The sequence below is a fragment of the Bemisia tabaci genome, chromosome 5, assembly GCF_918797505.1.
Source record: "Bemisia tabaci chromosome 5, PGI_BMITA_v3".
Taxonomy (NCBI): domain Eukaryota; kingdom Metazoa; phylum Arthropoda; class Insecta; order Hemiptera; family Aleyrodidae; genus Bemisia; species Bemisia tabaci.
This window is the reverse complement of record NC_092797.1, coordinates 2,382,918-2,404,291: the sequence shown is the minus strand read 5'-3', so window position 1 is coordinate 2,404,291 and position 21,374 is coordinate 2,382,918. Positions and strand designations below refer to the sequence as shown.

Here is a 21,374-nt window from a genome sequence, read left to right as displayed (position 1 = left end):
GCAGATGCATTAAAGAGGGCTTCTCTTTGTAATGTCAAGCGAGACATGACCCATGGGTCGCCTGAATTCAATGGGAACTCCTGTCGTATTTTATTGAAAAAGGTAGATTCATTGATGCGCGACTCGCTTGCATGCTTACCATTTGTAGAGGTACTCCAAAACTTTAAGCTTGTGGTGGATGCCTGTTTCTCAACCACTTTGCATGCAAATTACAAAAATGCTATTCAAAATTTTAAAGAAAGCTACCTTGCATTAGAACTACCAGTTACACCCGAAGTTCATACTGTATATCTATCATGTAGGAGATTTTTGTGAAAAGAACAACAAGGTCTCGGCTTTTATAGCAAGCAAGCCCCTGAGAGTGTCCATCAAGATTTTAAAGCCACATGGCTAACATACAAAGTACAGAAACGAACTCTAACTACTTAATTCAATTGCTTCGCGCAGTTCGTGAGTACAATTCACTGCACTTGTAATCTTGTGGGTATAATCATCTTAATCATTACTTAAAATTGTGCTAGTATGTTTAATTGTTTTTATAATTCCATCCCTAACTGATTTTATGCAATTTTTGTATGATTTATGCTGCTATGTCGTCCTGTATTCATTGTTTGCTTATATGCTTCTATTCATAGTAGATTTTATGCTTGATTGCTTAATTGCTTTTGTGCCATTCTAACATGGTTTACGCTTTGCCATATTTTGTATTAAAATGCTTCCAATATAACTAACCCTCTATTTTCGTGAAAAAGACTAGTTTTTCTTCAAATATTCCAATTAATGCTGTATTTTTAATACATTATGAAGAATATTGAAAGGTAAACTCAAAAATGAAACGCATCTTTATTGCGACGTTCCAGAGTTTCTGCTCGTATATTTTTCTACTTTCTTTACTTATAGACAAACCATAGGAAGGATTTGAGGGACATACTTCCACTGACTTTTATTGTCATTGTAAAAAAAAACGACTGAAGTTTTCATTGAAATTCTGCAAAATTCTCGGCTGTAAAAAATAATAGAAGGAAATCTACAACGTTGTAATAAGCGATTGTGCAATTTTCGAGTTTGGTCATCAGTATTCTACTTTGGGTCTAACCCACCAACTCAAACTAGCACGACGTGCATATCAATTTGGGCGCATGCATATGCATGGGCGTAAATGGTTCTTTATGGAAGGGAGCGGGGGGCGGGGGGGGAATGAAGAAAAAGGCCTTTTCCTGCCTCAGATGCCCCCGCAACTTCAAAAAACAAAGAGTACAGCCATAATTATTGGATATTTGCTCCATAATCAGCAATTATCAGCCGATTCAGGGCTAAAAACCTTCAAATCGGCCATATTTTCCGAGAGCTCGACAGAATATTTTGGTTTTGCGCTTAAAGTAATGCATTTTTATCATACTTCAAGGTTCTGAAGAGAAATCACGAGTGTATTGACTTTTCATTTAACTTGGGTTCAAACGAACCGTGCTGGGTCAACCATCTTTGCATTTTAATCATTCTACACTGTGCCATTTAAGTCTATCTAACAGGCAATTTTTCATCCTCGAAATCCTGAAACTGCATAAAGTAAACAAAACACCCTGAGACACAGCACTTTACTTAATGACAAGAAAATGGCTATAGCTTGCCTCCCCCCCCCCCCCCCCCCGTTGACGCGGTCTATTTGCTCTACAGTTGAGGTCCTGCACCAACTTAAATGAATGGGTATTCAAAAATTTCATACTTGCAACTTGAAAGTAACAAACTTATTTTGAGGGGTAAGGAACAATACAGCCTGACAGACAGTTTTGGCAAAAGCAAATTAGTGCCTTAGCTGCGTTCTACAGTAAAAAATACGCAAGCTAATGGTTTTAGTTTTTCCCAATTCTACATCAGAGAGCTGTAATAATGTTGTAATGTAAAAAAAAAAAAAAAAAAAAAAAAAAAAAAAAAAAAAAAAAAAAAAAAAAAAAATGCGAATCTGGCCTCAAAATTACAAAAATGGCGAGGTTTTACCTCCATCCTATAAAATTGTCAGTTTGCAGTTGGGCGGTAGTGTTCCTTAGCCATTGATTTGATCATATATTCTTCCATTTCTTTAATCTCTTCTGATGTCGTATAGTTCTGAAAATCTTAGTTTAGGCAAACAGAGCGAAACCATCCATTTCTTCTAATTTATAGAAATATAGCGTAGAGGTCAGTATCCAGAAAAAACTTTCCATGGCTATTGATTTCTTGTAACTTAAAAAATATCTTGTAGAGGCCAGTATCTTAGAGAATTAATGAATCATTCCTTTCAAATAGAAAGAAACAATGCTTTTATCCAACTGATTTGAAAGGGAGAAACTTGAAAACTAACAATAGGAACAAATATTTAATGAAATGTAGTTTGATCAAGTTTCAATGATTGTGAGTTTTTGATAATTATGGAAACGATGATGCTTAATTCAACAGAACAACATCTATTCTACGCAAGGTTGACAAGAATCAACTGCGGTCATTCAACTCCTGAGGAGTTCTATCTTTGATACAATTTCTTCTCCATGAGACTCAATTGATAGTTAGAGGGTAAAACAACCCTTTCTGCGAGAAGGATTAAGAGTCCCACCGACTTTTCCTTTCTCTTTTTTTGGCCGGAGCCGCTGGTTTCTGAGCTCCGGACGGATTTTCTAGAGTTTGTTCCCACGTATGGTCTTCTGAGGCTGTGAACTGAAAAGTAAAAAATAAATAATTAATTATACACCAAAACTTATGAGAGGTTAATGAAAAATTGTAAAAGATGTTTTTCTAGATGGATGGTATTCTCACCCAAGCTCAGTAGTGTAATCCACTGAAACTGATTTTGTATGGTAATTTATTTCTGCGTTATAGTATAATTTTGCAGTTGAACATAGTATAACCTGAAAAATTCCTGATTGAAAATATACAATATTGTAAAAGTGTATTGTAAAAGTATTGTATAAAGTCATTGTAGCTAATTTTCTTTCTTCTTTCCTCAAAGAACCGATCATGAAAGCCTGATAAATCAATTTTCACCCCTGAAGGATGAGTTTTAGGATTATTTTGAACAGTTCAACATTACTGATTTTTGCATGTTTCAGCCAAAGCTACTAATCGGTCAATGGGTTGAAAGGGTCATTTGGCAAAATTTAGGCTCACAAGCTGCTAATCATGAGGTAAAAAATAACGTTGAACTCCAAACCAAATGTTTACATTGTCCAATTACGTTACTTAGATTGTTAGTGCAGGGACTCTGAAATATATTGTCTCTGATTCCACCAAAAGACTCAAAGTTAAAGAACAAGCTTAAATCGTACGTTTACAAACACAGTATTTTTTCTCAACTTTGAAATTTTGACAGGAAAAAATGTGTGACTAATTATGCTAAACTCAAATTCTTTCAAGCTGAAAGGAACCAAGCCACATCAGCTATTTCCACATTTCATTGGGCAATTTAATTTTTTACATAAAAACGGTTGTGTGGATTTTTGTGCAACTTTCAGTGAATTTTCTGCATAGTGCAAAACAAACTCCTTAAAATTTTCTAAGGAAGCCGCACAAACGATCTCCTGTAAAAAATTAATGGCCTACTTAAATTCGGCAATACCCAATGTGACTTGGTTCATTTTTGCTTACTGCGGTCCATTTTCCTCTCAAAAATATGAATTGGCTCCTTTTGCTTTATTTGGTCCAACAGTGCAGTGGAATGGAATTTTTACAGGGCCGTAGTATCGTTATTCTCAGGTAAGATTATGTGAAAAAACCAAAAAGTTCATTTAGAAGTTCAAAAAATCATTTCTATAGAGAGAAATGCTAATCAAAATGAGAACAATTAGAGGCCGACAATCGAGTTGACGGTGCACGGCAATACTTGAAAATGAGTTTAATTAGTCAGCCAACACTGATTCTCCTGACTGGCTACATCATCAGCGCCCGTCAAAAGTATCCTTTCAAATTTGCCTCATTTTTGGCATTTTCAAAACCGGGTTCTTGGCCATTTAGGGTTGAAAAAAAATCTGGGGGAATTCCTGGAAGCTTAGTTCACTCTATACTTTTAGCAAATTGATTTTAAAAAAGGTCCTTCTGACCCATTGGTAAGACTGCTTGATATTGCTCGCACTCAAAGTCAACCCAAGTTGGCCGAAAGGACATATTAAAAAGGTGCTGCACTCCTGACTGTTTCTTGATGTAGAAATTATATCAACCAGTTGTTACAATTTGTTGTGCAGTTGTGTGTTGCCACACAATTTAGAGAATTTATTTGCCTGACTGATTCATGATATCCTGGTCACATTTTAGTAAAATTCCCTGACAATTGAAGATATGCCAGATGGTGAAAGACATAATTTGAAATAATTTTGGGCAAAATTTGTTAATTGAAACGTCAAACCCATTCTAGAGAGCAAGTAAATGTGACTCAACAATTTTTCCAGACATTTCCGAGTATCCCTTGTCTGTGGCATCTGGCAACCCTGACCAGTTGCTAAACATTTTTTAGATATGAACAGTGAGCCTTTGCGGTTTTCATCTTTTCCTGATTTGTATTTTCATATTTTTCCTGCATTACATATTTTCCTGAGGAGCCATGTCTTTTAGAAATTGGCATTTGAAGACGCACTTTATCCTTAAAAAATTGAAACTTCCAAATCTTGCTCCAATCTGAATTGCCATCGAGGAAATATGCGAACAAATTTTGAAATTTGGGCATTACCTGGCTCATATACTGAGCTTTGAAAGCAGCTTTAACAGCAGAAAGTCTATCAGAGCCGGGGCCTGTTCTTGGAGGAATGGATTTGACTATGTCACTAAAGTCACAGCTGCTAGGACCACTGGCTTCGGAGCTGCCTAAACCAGGTCGCTCTCGAAAACCAAGACCTTTCCCACCTACATTTATTGATTTTCCTTTGCCACTCTTAAACCTTGACTTTCGGAACCAGGCGTTCTGGAAAAATAACATGAAAAAAGAAAATCAGTAAATTAATACATAGCAGCTGAAAATAGACCTAATTAAGCTAAGCATATTTACTTAACATGAAAATGGACTCAACTATGACAGAATGTATTGTGCAGTTTTACTTTAAGGCGTTAAAATGAGACCATCCAAAAAAAGGAGGCTTAAATGAACTATATTCTCGACCAAGAGAAAAGAAATATGAAAAACAAAAACCAGAAATTTGCATGGATTTTCTTACAAGCTCATGCCCCCTGAAATTGCGTGTTCCCGCTTAGTGTGCCCCCAAGTTAGAATCATGGCGACCTAGTTCTCATCAGATGAGGGTGAATGAGGACCAAAACTGGACCTGTAATCATGTTACTGAGGTCCAGTAACACCAGGAATGTTGAGTGGAGCAAAGGTTTTCAAAAAAAGGTTTCTTTTTAAACACCCTAATGCAAGAGAGATTTAGAGTACAAAACTTGCCTTCTATAAACAAATTGAAAAAATAGGAAGTGAGTTTTTGAAATTTATTTTATACATTGAAAGAATTCTACATGTGATGTTTTTGGGTAGCTTTGTTCATTCCCTGGAAGGCTATCTGGTCTATTTTCCGCTAATTTTGGTTTCTCGCCAAGAACAGTAATATTGAAAAAATCAGGTCATAGGTCATCATTTTTTCATTCAACATGTATGGCAGCACCAAAATTGAAAAAAAGATTACTCGAATGACACATCAGGTATGCAAAACGTACAGAAATAAAAAAAAAAAACCTTTCAGAATACCAGCTGGAGGACCAGGGCACCCCCCCCCCCTTCAAATTCTTCCAACAAATCTTCGTTATTATCGAATTTTGATCATTCAAAATTATTTAATTCATTGGGTCACTTCTGCACCTTTGAGAAAGGCTCCGGAAATAACACTTCCTTAATTCAGTGTTCCCGAAAACCTGACTTGAATAGGTTTTTTGAGTTTGGGGCTCCACGTATTGTTAATAAATTGGTCAAGGACAGAAAGAACCCAAAAAGTTGATTGGGACAAAAGCAGCCTATATGTGTATTAGTTTCTTCAGCATATGCTTCGACTGACTCATGCGCAAAATGGTGGCGCAAATGCTCATGTTCCGAATGGTTACATTATTGAGACTGAAAATGACAAAGAGAGGGTCAACCTGCATCAACTATGTCAAAGTAAACTAGTCTGTAGGGTGAAAATAACCCCTTTAAATTTTTACAGAAGATAAGAGCAAACAAAAATACATCTGAATGATGGATTGACTTTTCTCCAATGTTTTTGGTGGTTAAGAAACAGTAATAAAGAAATGTTTGTTGTAGTTAAAAAAGTACCTGATTAGCAAGATCTAGGAGGGCCTTTGGCACTGGTTGACTAGCACCTTCTAGATTCCTGACTAAATGTCCTGCGAAGTCTTTGTCTTTATCAGTTACTAAAGAATATGCGGTTCCTTTGAGTCCAGCACGACCTAATTTAAGAAGATATACAAAATTAAAATCACTGCCAATGCGCTTCAACTTGCATTGAAAAAACGGAGGGCAATGTGGCTGAAAAAGAAAGTAATTTTGGCCATTTGGACATATTATTTCTACCAAACGGAACCAGAGACAGGTGGGAAAGAAGGGGTGTGCTCGTTAGTCGAGGACCGTAAGAATGAATGGGAATTATAGAGCGCCATTGACGTCAGTGGCAACGAAGCCGCGTTTGTTTCTTATGCAGCTTTGAATGGTAAACCCCATCTTTCCCACTCGTCCATAGCTTTATTTGGCAGAGATATGTCCGTTTCTTGTAAATTAGAGTGTCAGTTTGACTCAAAACTGGACATTCTGCTGTGTCTCCATTTTAAAAACAGAATTGTTCGGTCATCAAATTGCAGAAAAGTTATACATGGGAGATAGATTGATGTTTGATTAGATGTACAAAAGATCGTTAAACCTTCCGAGCATAATTTTCCTGCTATTTTCAGGCTTAACTATTTGATTGTACATTGCAAATGGACCACAGCAGGGGTGCAGAGCTTCTAGATAACACAATCATGATTGCATGAAGAAATTAGAAAGTTGTAAAAATTAGGAAAGCCAGCTTGCAATAGCATTGAAAACTCATGTTTCATGGAAAACTGCTCTTCAATTCATGTATATCTTATAGCATTGTGGTGGCATTTGCGTGCTTTTTGACAAAATTGCGACAATTTGTGATTAAAAGACAAAGGTTGCTAGCTGTCTGTTTCCACAGGAGCACGAGTCAGAAATCACAAGACTTTTTACATCCATGCAAAATGACGCTTCATAGGCAAGACCGAAAAGGATAAAGATATTTTTCAGCAAAGGATGGAATTTTGTCCCCATTGGATACCAACGCATTTTAGATTTACCAACACATGGAAATTTTACAACATCAATTATGAGAACTAAAAATTTGAACTCTGGTTCATTAATAATATCATTACTTAAATTTAAAATAGTGTATTGTAAAAGGACCGAGTTTATCAGAAAGGAACCAAGCCACATTTTCGAAAAAATTGAGTTAAGAATGCTCTTGAGTTCCACTAGTAGGTATAGTAGTTTATTTTCTCCTTTCAAAATGTGAAAGTCGAAACAAAAAAAAAAAAACTAGTTAGTGAAAAGTGATTTATTTTCTGCATTGAGCCTTATGCATGATAAACTTTCAAGCTCTTTTTCTCAGTTTCAACTTAATGTGGGTTGGCTCCTTTCTGATGAACTCGGTCCAAATACATATTCATTTGTGAAATGACGGCTTTCAACTAAAATGAATTCGACTTTGCGATTTCTGATTTCTAATTGATAAAAAGAAGAGAGAAATATGATTTGATTGGAAGTCTGTTGATTTACACAAAATCTGAGGGACTTAGTGCCTGTGCACAAAGGCGTGGCTTAGTTACTGTACACTTTACCAGTGTTGCAATGCATTTTGGCTATACCCTTAAATCTCCATGATAATTGGACTGCATTTCGTAATGAGGACCCACAATTTCTGCTTCATCCATAAAAATACTTAATAACCATAGGGAAACTAATGGTACATACGTTGTTTCTAATCTGAGATACAAACTGTAGTTCTTAATTGAGGCATACGCTGAAATAACCACCTATACGCGTATAGGTGGTTTTTCCGGAGATCGGCCTCTTCGAACTATTGTATCCTTGGGTATCACTGGTAGTGATAGCAAGTTGATCCCTTGATTACTCAGCTCAAGAATCCAATTTTAGTGAAGTCAAGTCAGACTGGTTGGCGGGTCTACGGAATAATCATCTATACGCGTATCGGTGGGTCTTCCATTCATCAACGCGGTAACGCACTGTATCAGTGTCTCAGGCTTTCAGGACTGTGACTGCACCAGGTGTACTTGACGATAGTTTTCCAAACTGATACTCCCAAGTTTTCAGAAGACTGATTTTTAAGTTCCTATTTTTCTGAATTTTGTCTGTGATTACAAGTTGCTATCATTGTTCACGGTCTAAATTGAAAGTTTTTCTTTGTTTTCTTATTTCCATTGCATCATATGATGAGTCACAAAGCATTAATCGTGTTTTTAAATAAACCATTCAGCCATTTTACCTTGAGATTAGGTGTTCCATGGAATAACCACCGATAACAATCTTTTATAAACTGTCAATTTTATAGTGAAAACAAAAATAAGACCAAAAACTGCATGGTGGGTCGTTTGAGGGATACCATCAATTACAAAAAATGCTTATGCAGTTTTCCTACCGCAAAAACCCAGCGACACATCTCAGAATCAAACCTTTAAATGCAATTTTCTCAAAACTATGTTTTCAGCTATAGGTGGTTATTCCAGATGACGCCTCAATTGCAAAATGTGGTCCAACTCATCACTAATAAGAGTATCTTTTTAATTTTCGTCAAAAATTAAATACATCTCCACAAAAACTAGGTGGTAAATTAGGGAGCTTTTGATGAAATGAAAGGTTTTTTTTTTTAAAAAAAAGGAATGGATTTGTTGATATCTTGTTGTAATGAATCTTTTACTACTTTACTTGGAGCTTCTAGAGGAGACTCTTGCAGAGAGGTCAGTAAAAGAAAAAAGTAATTATTTCAAAAAGCTTTACCCGTTCGTCCAATACGATGAGTATGAGTGTCGATATCTCTAGCAACATCATAATTTACAACCGTGCGGATGTGAGGTATATCCAAACCTCGAGCAGCAACGTCGGTTGCGACAAGAATACTATGATCGTCCTTTTTGAAAGCACTGATGACGCGATTTCTTTCAGTCTGGTCCATGTCTCCATGCAAGAGAAGAGGATCAAACTCTTTGAGTTTCAAGTTGTTATGAAGTTCTTCTGCGTTCAACTGGAGGGAAAAAAATCATGAAAATAATATTATTCCACTGTAATATTGCCTAAAAATTAAAAATAGGAGTTTCTGGAGCAAAGCCAACTTGCGGTTTCGGTCATAACACAATTTAAGGTTTGGAAAACAGAATTAGTCGTCTGATACCTATTCCTCAAAAGCATGGTGTCCAGAATTCTTTACTTTACTCGTTCCCTTATTTACCTTGATTTCCAGAAGCACATTCCCTATTCCCCCTTGGGAAACTGAAGTTATCTCCCACTTTTCAGATTTGCTCGAGAAAGACAACGTAATTCTCGAGAATTCCAGATATGAATATCGATTTTTTTTCATATGTTAATCAATTCTTTGGCGTACATTCATAATTCATTATTTAGGGAGCGGGAGAAGGAGGGAAAAAGGTTTTTTTCTTTGCTAGGATCATTACATAATACTAAAATATAGCAACGTTTACATTTTAAACCCTAAAAACTCGAAAAATTGCATCAATAAACACTGTAAGGAATTTTATTTTACTTTTTCATTGTTTCGTTTAAAAAAAAAAGTTCAACTGAATTTAATGATTCGTTAAAAAATTATGGTTTTGCCTTTGACTTTGACTTACTTTTTCGACTTTTACTATCTCAATCTGAAATACGCATTTTTCGATTGTAGTTTCTTGCGGAAGAGGGATCCTTGCTCCATCTTTCCATTATCGAGAGTGAAAATTGACCTTTTGTCCCAAACTTTGTTCTCCAGCAGACTTGAAAATTTTGCTTGGGCCTTTCATCATTGGCTAGTTAAAAATTATTTGAGATATTCAGAAGTAACAAACCTTTTTAGTGACAAAGATGAGAAGAGATCCTTGTGAAAGAAACGATACTAGTTGATTCAGAAGCCAGCTGAATTTTGCATTCTGTGGTAGAACATTGACAAGTTGAGTTACATCAGTGTTAGCTTCACCGATCTCTCCTTGAACAATTCTAACAGGATCACTTAAAATGTCCCTGGCTAGTTTCTCGATTCTTTTTCGAAAAGTTGCAGAGAACAACATTGTTTGCCGATCAGGGCGCACATGATTGCAAATTGATCGCACTTGTGGTTCTGAAAATTGAAAAAAAGCAGGTAAGACCATTCACTAGTGAAAAGATGAGCTAATTTTTTAATTGAGGGTTTTGGGGAAAATTCGATTTTTCCACTCAGTTTTGGTGACAAAATGAATTTTAGATTTTATTTTTCAGTTATTTTCACTTGCAAGAGTGGAGAGGTGCCATGTATGTCATCATTTACTTTACCTGTACCAGATAGTGACATATTTTTCTGGTGCTGATCCTGAAAAGGCTCTAAGAAAAACTGCAAAGAAGCTTCTTCAATATTCTGCTGATCGCAGCGGTAATCAGTCATGATAGGTCATTCGATTCCTAATTTTAAAAATGACACACTTTTTTGGTACACTTTTTCTACCTCTGTCTACCACATTATTTCAAAGTGCAAGTACAGTCAGACCCTGGTTACCCAGTGCGGACATTGCCGGACATCCTGAGATAATTTAACTCATTTTTAAGGACATTCCTTTGAACCTAAGATCGGTTTCTGCAGATTTTTTTATTATTTCTAACATATTGGGTGGGTTATTAATTAGCTGGCATTTCCAGTATCCAGCACTGGTCTCCGCCAAAAATCGCTGGATGATAAGGTTCAATTGTAACTACGTTGATTTATTATATGTTTATACAATGGATGGACTGAGTGAAATATTTAAAGAAAATCGAAGATGTTTCCAGGAGAATTTCCCTTTAAATAAATCAATTTAACTGAGTGCATACCATTTTGAATGCCAAGTATTCATTTTTCAAACTTCGTCTCGTTTTATAGAGACTCAACAAGGAAAAGACAGAAATTAAGATGAAGAGCTTCATTTGTTAACAAGGTGGAGAAATGGTGCTGGGTCCACACCATTTCGTGGGGAAAACAAAGCCAAGAAGTTCCAAAAATTAAAATTAGAGTCAAAAATAATTTTTTGAACTCTAATGCGCACCAGTACGAAACTGAGGAGGGAAAGTGTTCAGCTCAGGCAGTTTACAATGGAATATTAAGTTGGAGTCACGTCAAGAGATCTATACCGGTTTGGGCCTTTTTAGACCTCATCAATTAGACCTCATAATTTTAGACCAGGGTGTGGACCCAGCACCATTTCTCCACCTTGTTACATACAGGTTTCGGGCCACTTCTTAGTGTTTTTTTCTTCATTCATTTGTTAATTTGCCTTCTTTTTTTTTGAAGGTGTCGTCCCAACAGCACTTGATATAAGTCCTGAAAATATGCCAAAAATTAGCCTCAGTCCCTCTCCCCAATTTTCTGCTGGTTACTTTTTAAGATCAACAATAAAAAAAGACTTTTAGTATCTGAACTGGGACCATGTTCTCTTTCCAGATAGTTCTTTTATTATTTCTCTCTTTTTAACTGTAAATTTACACACGATTATGCACTTTAATATGCACACATCTTAATGGGAGCACTATTGTTGTGGGAATCTACCGTAATAGCAGTTTACACGCATCACAGTTAGCTGTTTTTTTGGATGATTTCTTGACTTAGTAGGAACGCCTACAAAAATATACTACAAGGAATTGAGTTAAGTTACTTCATAAATAAAATGAGTAGACTTACCAAAACCCATATCAAACATTCTGTCTGCTTCATCTAGAACTAGGTAGGTCACCCTGGTTAAGTTTGTCGCTTTCATTTTGACTAGATCTATCATTCGTCCAGGAGTAGCAACAACTATTTCTGCACCTTCTTCCAAAGCTTTGGCCTGTTCCCATTTCGACCCTCCTCCATAGCAACATACGACATTGATATTATACGCTTTGCCAAACTTTTTCGCTTCCACATAAATCTGAAATACAGAACACATGAAATTCAATGGTCTATTCAAAAAAGGTGAGGGGTGGATTAAATTGATTGATCTTCTGTTATTCTACAGGAAATGGAGTAAACAAAATGTTTATTGATGAAAAAATATTCTATTTCGTCGGGATATCCACTGTAAAACTATGAATGTAAATAAATAAAAGTATTTAAAAATTGATGCTTGAAAGATGCCTTTAAAAGAACTCAAAAGGATTTTTCAAAGTCTCTAAAATGTCTTACAAACGGAATAAGGGTTGTTTAGAAAATCATCGGCAATTATGAGTACCTGTTGAGACAACTCTCGGGTAGGTGCTAAAATCAAACCGATAGGGCCATCGCCTGGTTGTAACTCTTTTTGATCCATGATGTGTATCAGCATTGGCCACAAGAAAGCAACCGTTTTACCACTTCCAGTTTTGGCAATACCTGTTGAGGGAATAGATAGAGTGCGGCAATTAAGCTTAGGAAGATTTGGCCAGCAAATAGATGATTTCCACAGTTTTTGGTGCAAGAAAAGCCGTTTCATGGTAAAATCTCACAGGAAATTCCCTGTGGAGAAATAATGCTTCCTTTTGCAGGGTCCTCCAACACACGTTTGATGCCACAAATTAGCATCAATCTTTTTTCTCTTTAAAAAATGATTAACCAGGGTGTCTAATAAAACAGGCTGGTCGAAAATCAGTACTTTTAAAGTACTTTTTCAGTACATTCCCAAGAAATTTAGTACCTCCTTAACAGAAAAATGCAGTACTTTTTCAGTACCTCCAACTAACGAAATTCAAAAATTTGAATTTTTGCTCAAATTGCGACAAAAATGACAAAAATTCCGGACCTTCCTGCGGATTTTTCACACTTTTTCAGTACTTCCGGACTGCCCTTAAAAAATCAGAGCTAATTCCTGACTTTCCGGAAATTCCAGACCTGTAGACACCCTGATTGACAATAGTTTGGAATTTTGAGAAAAAATTTGATCCTTTACATTTTTACAAGGCCTGCAACATAGGTATATTTGTCTCCCTCATGCTTTACAGGATTAACACAGTTTTATACTATATGCATATTAAAATAGAAACAGAGAGCAACATTTAGAAGTTATTTAATGCATTTTTTAAAATGAATTTGAGGTCGAAATCTGAAATGCTCTGCAGATTAATTTATAAGAGCCCATGAAAAGAATAAGACATTTTCTAGGTTACAGAAAAAATTGACTGTAATTCTTCTTCTTTTTTTTCATAATTTTGGATGTTTTTTACTGTAGAGAATTGAATCAATGAAGGAAGGATTGATTGCTTCAAATCTTACCGATGATGTCACGTCCACTTAGAGCTGCGGGAACAGCCTGAGCTTGGATTGGAGTAGGTTGAGTGTATTCTGATTTTCGAATAAGCTTCATGAGTGAGTCATCAAATCCAAAGTGAGCGAACGAAGAGACAGGGGAAGGGGGAGAAGGGCCTGTGACTTTTATGTTGAACGTCCTCCGTAATTCATTCACTTGTTCACTTGTGAGTTTTGCAATTTCTTCATGAACTTGGTAGAAATTCTTCTCAAAGTCTTCATACTTAATAGTAGAATGATCTATAGGAGGTAAGGGATCTATCTCCTGTAAAAATAAAAAAAAAAAAAAAAAAAAAAACAAACAAAACAGAAGTTTAAAAGAATGGAAAATAAGGTTGAGATTAAACTTTGCTTTGATGTTCAAACATAGCACTGTCACATCTGAATAGAGCATATCTATCAATTAGATTTTTTATTTTTAGCTTCATCTTGAACTTACAGTAAATCTCAGTTCTTAAAGTTGATTTTCCACAGACCTTTGTTACTAATTTCTGATTTTATCTGCGAGTTAATTTTTTGGCTATTATTCCTTCCGAGAAAAGGTATTATTTAACCAATATTTTACACTTTTTTAATGCCCTTTTCAGATTTATCTGTGAAGCTCTGCTTCACTTTCAAGAGTCTCTGTAGAGGAGAGTTGGATGTGGGTAAAGAAAAATTACTTTTCTTTCATACAACTTTTGCTGAACATCAACAATGTAGCTTTGTCTCATTGTGCAAATACTAATGTGTTTTATTCTTTGTCTTGTTTCTTTCGGATTTTCTTGTAGGTGAAGCAAAGAGCACATCTCTTCACAAAGATTTACTCTTTTTTCATACTTCATTTCTTCAACTGATATTGTTCTCAACATGATGTCTTGAATCTTTCCATAAATTCCTCCTGGTTGGTAGTACACTTAAAATTTTTTTAGTAAAAATGTCAAAATAATGACACATGAGAGAAAATGATGCGATGCCTGATGTAATTAGGCTGATCAAGGTTAAATTCGTCTGAATGTACAACACGTGACATATGTAACCATGTAGTTAAGATACCATGGTTTGGATTATTTGGGGGTTTCATGAACCAAAATAACAGAAAACCACTGCATGATGGCAAAAATGGAATCAACACTGCTACAGTAAAATCGCAGAAAAGCTTACCTTGTTTGCAGTGTTTCAAAATCTCTGCTCCTATTTTATTTTATCAAAGGAAAACAAACCAAATATATTGCTTGAGATTGTCACAAAATTTTCTTTACACAGAAAAGAAAAATCAGGGAGGGTCTTAAGAAATGATGTTGAGTATTGTTCCATAAGAATAATTGAACGAATGATAGTATGAATGAAAATCTGCAGCGTAGCAAAACGAGGTAAGCGTTCTTGCAGTTTCACTGATGACTGGAATAGAGGGATGATACTCACTTTCTTTTTAGGAGGGGGTATTGGGTTTCCATCTTCATCATATTCTATTTCTGCGTCTGATTCTTCATCCTTTACACCGGCAAGAGGATTTTCTTCCATGTATCTAAGCATTGGACATTTACAAGAAGTGTCACAAAAGAGTTACCAATTCTATGATGCGTTATTAAATAGTAAATATTAAAAGCCCTCATGAACTCCAAATTTAGTTGTTGTTATCACAGCAAGACAAAAAGCTCTAGCAACTTTTCACAGCAAAGAAAGAGAAAAATGCCAAGTTAAACCTGAATTTTGGCATGTTTCACGACAAAGAAATCTGAAAAGGCCGAATCAAACCTGAGTTTTGGCGGTTTGATGTTCGTGGTTCAAAAAATAGGCTTTGGAAAGATAGCTACTCACAATTCTAGTCTAATGTGCAATCTGGGCACAAAATTGTCTGATTTTAATCAGGATTGCCACAGAATTTAGAGAATGAAATTCTCTGCGTTTCCCTGACAAATATTGGTAATTTCCCTGACATTTGACGGATGGATTTTGCAGGATGGTTGAGAATCGCCACTCCCAAACCAAGACAAGCAAAATTTTTAACTTGGAACATCAAATCCATTCCACAAGGCAAATAAAAGCGATTTGACAACTTTTCCTCTCACATTTCCTGGTTTTCCCTGAATTTAAGTTAAGTTTACGGTGAAGTAACTAAAGCAAATGTATGCATCACTAATTGATAAATCCAAGATAGACAAAACCATGATATACAATACTACAGTGAATGATGTCAAAAACTATGGTTTTCCAGGGGCGATATATCCATTATTATTGGACATAGAAACTAGGCATTTGGACAGCTCTGATTAGTTTTTGCTGATCGAAAAGCTTCAGCCATCAAAACACAATTTTACGACTAGCGTGACAGATTTTTAAGATGACCTTCTCATATCCGTAGACCCAATTTATTACATATTGGGTTTTTTTCTTTCTGTGTACATGAACATACTCAGGTAAAAGAAAAAACCATAGGCATAGCATTAAAAATAATTTCAGTGATACCTGTAGTATGATTCTTCATTGTCTTCTTCATCAATATCAAATCTAAGTCCTTTATCTTTTTCTTTCTCTTTATTGGTTACCTTGACTCCTTGCTCCTTCTTAACCTATAAATAGAACAAGAAAATTAAAATCTGACATCATACCTTTTATTCCCACACAGTCATAGCAAAGCAGAACATAGGGGCTGCCTACTACCTATTTACTACTAGAGTTGGGACGAAATGAATTTTTTGCTTCACCGGATATGGATATCGATTTTTTGTATCCGGCAGGAGACGGATATCCTGAGTCCTGCCGGATATCCAGCCCAACTCTATTCACTACCTATTTAAAAGCTTAAAATTCCCAGTTGAGAGCATTTTGAAAATTTTTGTTTCACAAGGAGAAACCTTAGAACAAAATTTTTTTACAGGTTTAACCATTATGATGGCTTTTCATTGCGTACTTTTTCAATTTCATGATTGGCGAAGATTTTTGAAAATACTTTATTTATATCTCATACCTATTTGCTTCTCTGTAAATAAATGATTGTAATGTAGCCAAAACAACAAGCAGCAAACACGATTAGCTCCTTCCAAAATTATTGTGTTATAATGTAGCCAAAACAACAAGCAGCGAACACAAATAGCTATTTACAAAGTCATTAACTGCTGTGAAATTGGTGCTGCAAAATTTCACACAGAATCTTCTGTGAATTCTTATATTGAACAGTATAGTTTATTTGGCAGTTTCTTTTAAGGAGCTTAGGAGCATATTTGGGCCATTGGCTTTGTAGACATTTTTTGTTCTACAGGATAATGTACATGCTGAGTTCATTGACATATCTTCAACCCTCCTTCTACCTATAATTTTAGCATCATCATGAAAGTTATGCCTTGCCTTGTACTTCAGATTTGGCACCACATCTTTGGCGTAGATATAATCAAATGTATGATTGGGCAGAGAGCTCGAAGGTATCACTCTTTTATTTGGACTTGAAAGTGCATGAAGTCCAAATAATCAGCAGAGTGTACTTAATAATGCTAAAAAGGAGAAGTATCAATGAGGACCGGTTTTGGCCTCACCCTGAGTTCCTTTAACTCAACAATTTTTGGCTCATTGAACGGATTATTAGGAATTTAACCAGAAACTTGCATGGCCTGCATTTTCTGCCGAATGAAATTGGCCTCAGACCCATGTTATGACCAGTATTAGACCTGAAACTGACCAAATTGAAATGCATTCCGTAAAATATAGACCTTCGATGAGCAAAAAATCGTAAAGTTGAGGAAAGTCAGCTAGGGTGGGCCCAAGAACAACCTTTATCGACATTCTTCCTTTCTGAAAGAGAAGATGAAACCTCTGCATGATGCATTTTTAAATTTAAATGTCTTTTAAGTACCCGACAATTTTACCTGTTTCTCTATTCCAGCCATAAATGCATCTAGAGGATCTTCCTCATCATCAGATTGATTCCCTCCTTGATATGATGGACTCCCAGGAGCAGGGATGTATTCTAGCTTTTGAGTGCTTTGTTCTTCCTCATCCTCAAAGTACCTGCAGAAAAAATTCCATTACTTAAGAAGAAAACTCAATCCCTACTTTATCACGTCTAAATTGACAAAGGATCCAATTAGAGAGCAAACAAACTTATTATCAATTATACACTTCGCGTTTGAACTCGCCCAAGTATTTTTTGTTAAAGTTAGACACGATCTAGGACACTGACCATCTTCACTGATGAGTTGCAAATGATGATTCAGCACTTGCAACTAGATTGCCTTCAGCAATTAGGAACAACAATTTCTGGCTCATTCGTAAAAAAGCTTGTGTGCAGAAGGAAACTAATGGTACATAAGTTGTTACTAAACTGAGCGGACTGTAGCTCCTAATCAACATATTGATGGTGAAAGTCGGCAATCACATAACTCGTTTGCGGTGTCTGAAAATCTCCGCCTCTACGTCATTTTTTTAAAGGAGAACAAATTGATATTATTTCTTGAAGTTTTTGCAGAATTTTCTTCGCATTGAGAAGAAAAATCATGACAGTTTTAAAGAATTGCCGTTGAGTACTTTTCCATTTAAAAAATAAAGTATGACAGGAAGTCTGCGACGTCGCAAACCGAGTTATGTGATTGCCGACTTCCACCGTCGATATGTAGTCCAACTTATCACTGATGATGGCCCGTGTGTCAAAGCGCATCTGATTTTAATCAAGAATACGGGAATGAGTTTAAACACAAGTTTTATTTATAATATACTTTGATTGTGTGATCAAAACCCTCGGAGCTCAAAATATCTATGAAGTAAACTTGTTAGTTTTCATGATTTCTTCTTCGAGTGATTCACTGTGAGCCGATTGTTGAAATGGGCGTGTTATACACCTCAAATAAATCAAAGATAAGAATTGATTCTCTGAAGTATTACAGTACGGAGACAAATTTGCGGAATTCAAGGTTAGTTATTTGTTGGAGACTACATTTATTCTGAATAGCCACCTTGATTTTTACTTTTTCAGAAGCAGAAATTGGAGTTAGCCAATTAAAATGTTAACTACAAATAAAAACTATAATTTGTGATCTATCAGTTGATTTTGGACCTCAATATTTTTACCGCTTGTTATTTGAAATATTGATGAGGAAACGTATCATTCAGTGCTTAAATTCTTACCCTGGTATAATTAACACATTTACATGTTTGCACTTTGTTATTTATGTTTTTTATCTGCTGTCTGTTATTGCTAGTCTAGAAAATAAATGAGAGACATTAGTTCACTTACTCTTCTTCAGTTTTGGCACGCTTTTTAGGAACTCCCCAGGTTGTGGAGAGAGCATTACTTGTGATGGCTGACATGGTTGAATAACCCTGTTTGCTGATAGCAGCTGTTGGAGGAGGGGGAATGGCAACAGTCCGAGAGGATGTTCGCGCATTCATTTTGAACCCGCTGAATCCAAATCCCGACGAACTGCTCCCTTTGTTGTAACTCATCTTCGTATACTGAGAAAAAAGAGAGGCATTTACTTATAAAATCTGTTCCATGGAATCCATCTGCCAAATGAACAAATAGAGAGTAGACATGGACAGCACACAAAAATCTGATCTGAGATGGCAAGAAAACTTATTCAGCTGTTGCGTCAGACAGCAATATTACAAATACTTTTCTTTTTAGAGATGAAAAAAATTTGACAATATCATTCAAATCTCAACTCCTTTCAGACGACTATATTTTTGGTTACAGACTATATTGAGTATATTATCATATATATTCTACTATATCATATATATCTATTCATATATATTCTATTTCTAGTCTATATTTGTTTTCATTGTTTAATTTTTTGGGCACAAATAGTATACTCATATTGATCGCCAAAGTGCGAAACCATGTATCTCCATTGCGGTGTTTCAAAATTTCTGCTCATATTTATTTGTTCTGAGAGAAAGAAACCAACATTGTAGCTTGAACTTTAATTCTACTGATAGAGAAGAAAGACAAAGGACATTTTAAAGAAATCATGTTGGCTAATTTTCAACGAATATAAAGAGTGACAGGAGCTCATAGACACATGGTTTCCCATTGGAGCCATCAATATGGTGTTTTTCTTTCCTGCAGTACTATGATCAAAACCTAGGTGGGACATTTCCTGACCTCCTCTGATTTGTGCTAAAGTAGAAATTCGAGAGAAAAGGATGACCTCAGAATGGGTCATGCTGAAAATTATGGTTGAGTAACATCAAACTGTAAGACGTCAGTTCATTTCAGAGGGTGGATGCGCTCAGTGTTCCCAGATGAAGTGCTGGAGACCCTGTGAAAAAAATCCGGAGTTCTTCACCGAAATGCCGGAAACTTTTTGAAAATGCCGGAGATTTTCAAAATATTGCCGGAGATTCTAAAGAAACACCCTCTTTTTAAAGAAATACCGGTGAAAATATATGTTTATGTTGTCTTAATCATTTCTAATTGTAAAAGGTTATTGATGGTGTAACAGATCAAATGTTGGTATCGATTATAGAGAAAAAAAAGGAGGTGTTTGTATTTCGGACATCGTTGATTTTTTTGATGGCGTAGGTTGGTACGGACGATTTTTATCATTGATTTTATTGGAAATGGTGTAATATAGACGAAATTCCAGAAACTTCTTGAAAATGCCGGAGATTCTGAAGAAACATTTTGCCGGAGCTTTTTCAAAAAAGATGCCAGAGATTTTCCGAAAATGCCGGAGATCTAGGAGCACTGGATGTACTATTCACTTGAAAAGCAGCCCTGATTCAATTACTCCTAATCTTTCTTGGTGTGTGCAAGGCATCGCATCAACAAGGAAACTCTTAATCAGATGAGTTAGGATTTGGGTACTTCAAATTATCACACGCGATTAAATTGTTGCAAATGCCGGGGATTTGTGATTAAAGTAGATCCTTGGAGGTAAAATTTCGCCAGAAACTTCAGTACTTCCACTAGTTTTTTCTGATATCAACTCCCAAGCTGGAGAATCTTTCTAAGACTTACTTAAAGCCATGATGGACAGGATATCCAGCGTAACCCTGAGCGTAAACCTCTACATCCTGTCAAACTCTCCATGAAAATATGGGGAGCCAATGCATTAAATTAAATCATTTGATTTCACAAGAGGACAGTAGCAAAGAATTCATCGATCAGTTTTGTTCAATGACCGAACAGTAGTACCAGACCCACTGGCAGAGCCTCCACCAGTCATGACATCAATGCATCAAGTAGCGAATGCAGTTACGTGATTGGGCGTACCACTAGTCATTGGAAAAAACCATTTTTTCAGGTCTCCAAATGCGATGTAAGCATTGTAAGACCATTCTCGTTGATGTAATTGGGTGCAAGATCGCTCAGGATTGGCATGTTGAGCAAGACACACAGGGGAAAATTTGGATTATTTTGGAGGCTTACAACCAGTGCGAGAGTGAAAACTATTCCTTTATGTACTCAGCGGGGCAATTATTGAAATGATATTGACTCTATGTCGCCGCTTTGTCCTGTCGCGCCATCGACTGAGTGGGACTCAGTCAATGGCGCGACACGACAAAGCGGGGACTTAGAGTCGATATCATTTCAATAATCGCCCCGCAGATCTGTTTTCAAAACTGCCAGGTTTATACGGTGAGAATTGAGTCAAATTCAAAGGGATACTTGATACTAACCACTAAAAGATCCAAGTTTGGAGGTTAGGATCCAAATAACACCTTTAGTTGTCTTCAAAAATTTTCATTTTGACACAAGGACAGTCAAATTTAGTATTCCGATGATAAGTTGTACAAAATATCACTTGCCTAACATCAGAATAGTTTCACACTTCACTAATATAAGGGTAAAGAAATATAATAATACAGAATGTTAATTTTTGAGGTGTTGAAGTTTAGGATCTACAAGCAAATCAATCGATACATCGCATTGCAAAGCACGCCACGCCACTGTAGGTAGAGCTGGACGAA

General features: G+C 36.1%; 1 protein-coding gene across 1 annotated transcript; it reads right to left on the bottom strand.

Moving 5' to 3' along the window:
* Positions 1-747: 747 nt before the first annotated feature.
* On the bottom strand, positions 748-21,334 carry LOC109032259 (ATP-dependent RNA helicase DDX42). Its single transcript, XM_019044292.2, has 13 exons — positions 21,084-21,334; positions 18,694-18,911; positions 17,330-17,471; positions 15,936-16,039; positions 14,892-14,994; positions 13,455-13,752; positions 12,439-12,578; positions 11,910-12,138; positions 10,075-10,343; positions 9,017-9,260; positions 6,260-6,393; positions 4,691-4,921; positions 748-2,688 (listed from the first exon to the last, which is right to left on the bottom strand). Exons 2-13 carry the CDS (start codon positions 18,900-18,902, stop codon positions 2,575-2,577), a joined length of 2,217 nt encoding a protein of 738 aa, XP_018899837.1. The 5' UTR covers positions 18,903-18,911; positions 21,084-21,334; the 3' UTR covers positions 748-2,574.
* Positions 21,335-21,374: the final 40 nt, after the last annotated feature.

What these genes read in the sequence shown, in the direction of transcription:
- LOC109032259 (XM_019044292.2), bottom strand. Translation starts at nt 18,902, where the DNA reads ATGAGTTACAACAAAGGGAGCAGTTCGTCGGGATTTGGATTCAGCGGG. An exon ending in CCCGAGAGTTGTCTCAACAG is followed by an intron (nt 12,139 to 12,438) that starts GTACTCATAATT and finishes TCTGTATTTCAG; the next exon opens with ATTTATGTGGAAGCGAAAAA. An exon ending in AATGTTTGATATGGGTTTTG is followed by an intron (nt 10,344 to 11,909) that starts GTAAGTCTACTC and finishes TTCAATTTTCAG; the next exon opens with AACCACAAGTGCGATCAATT.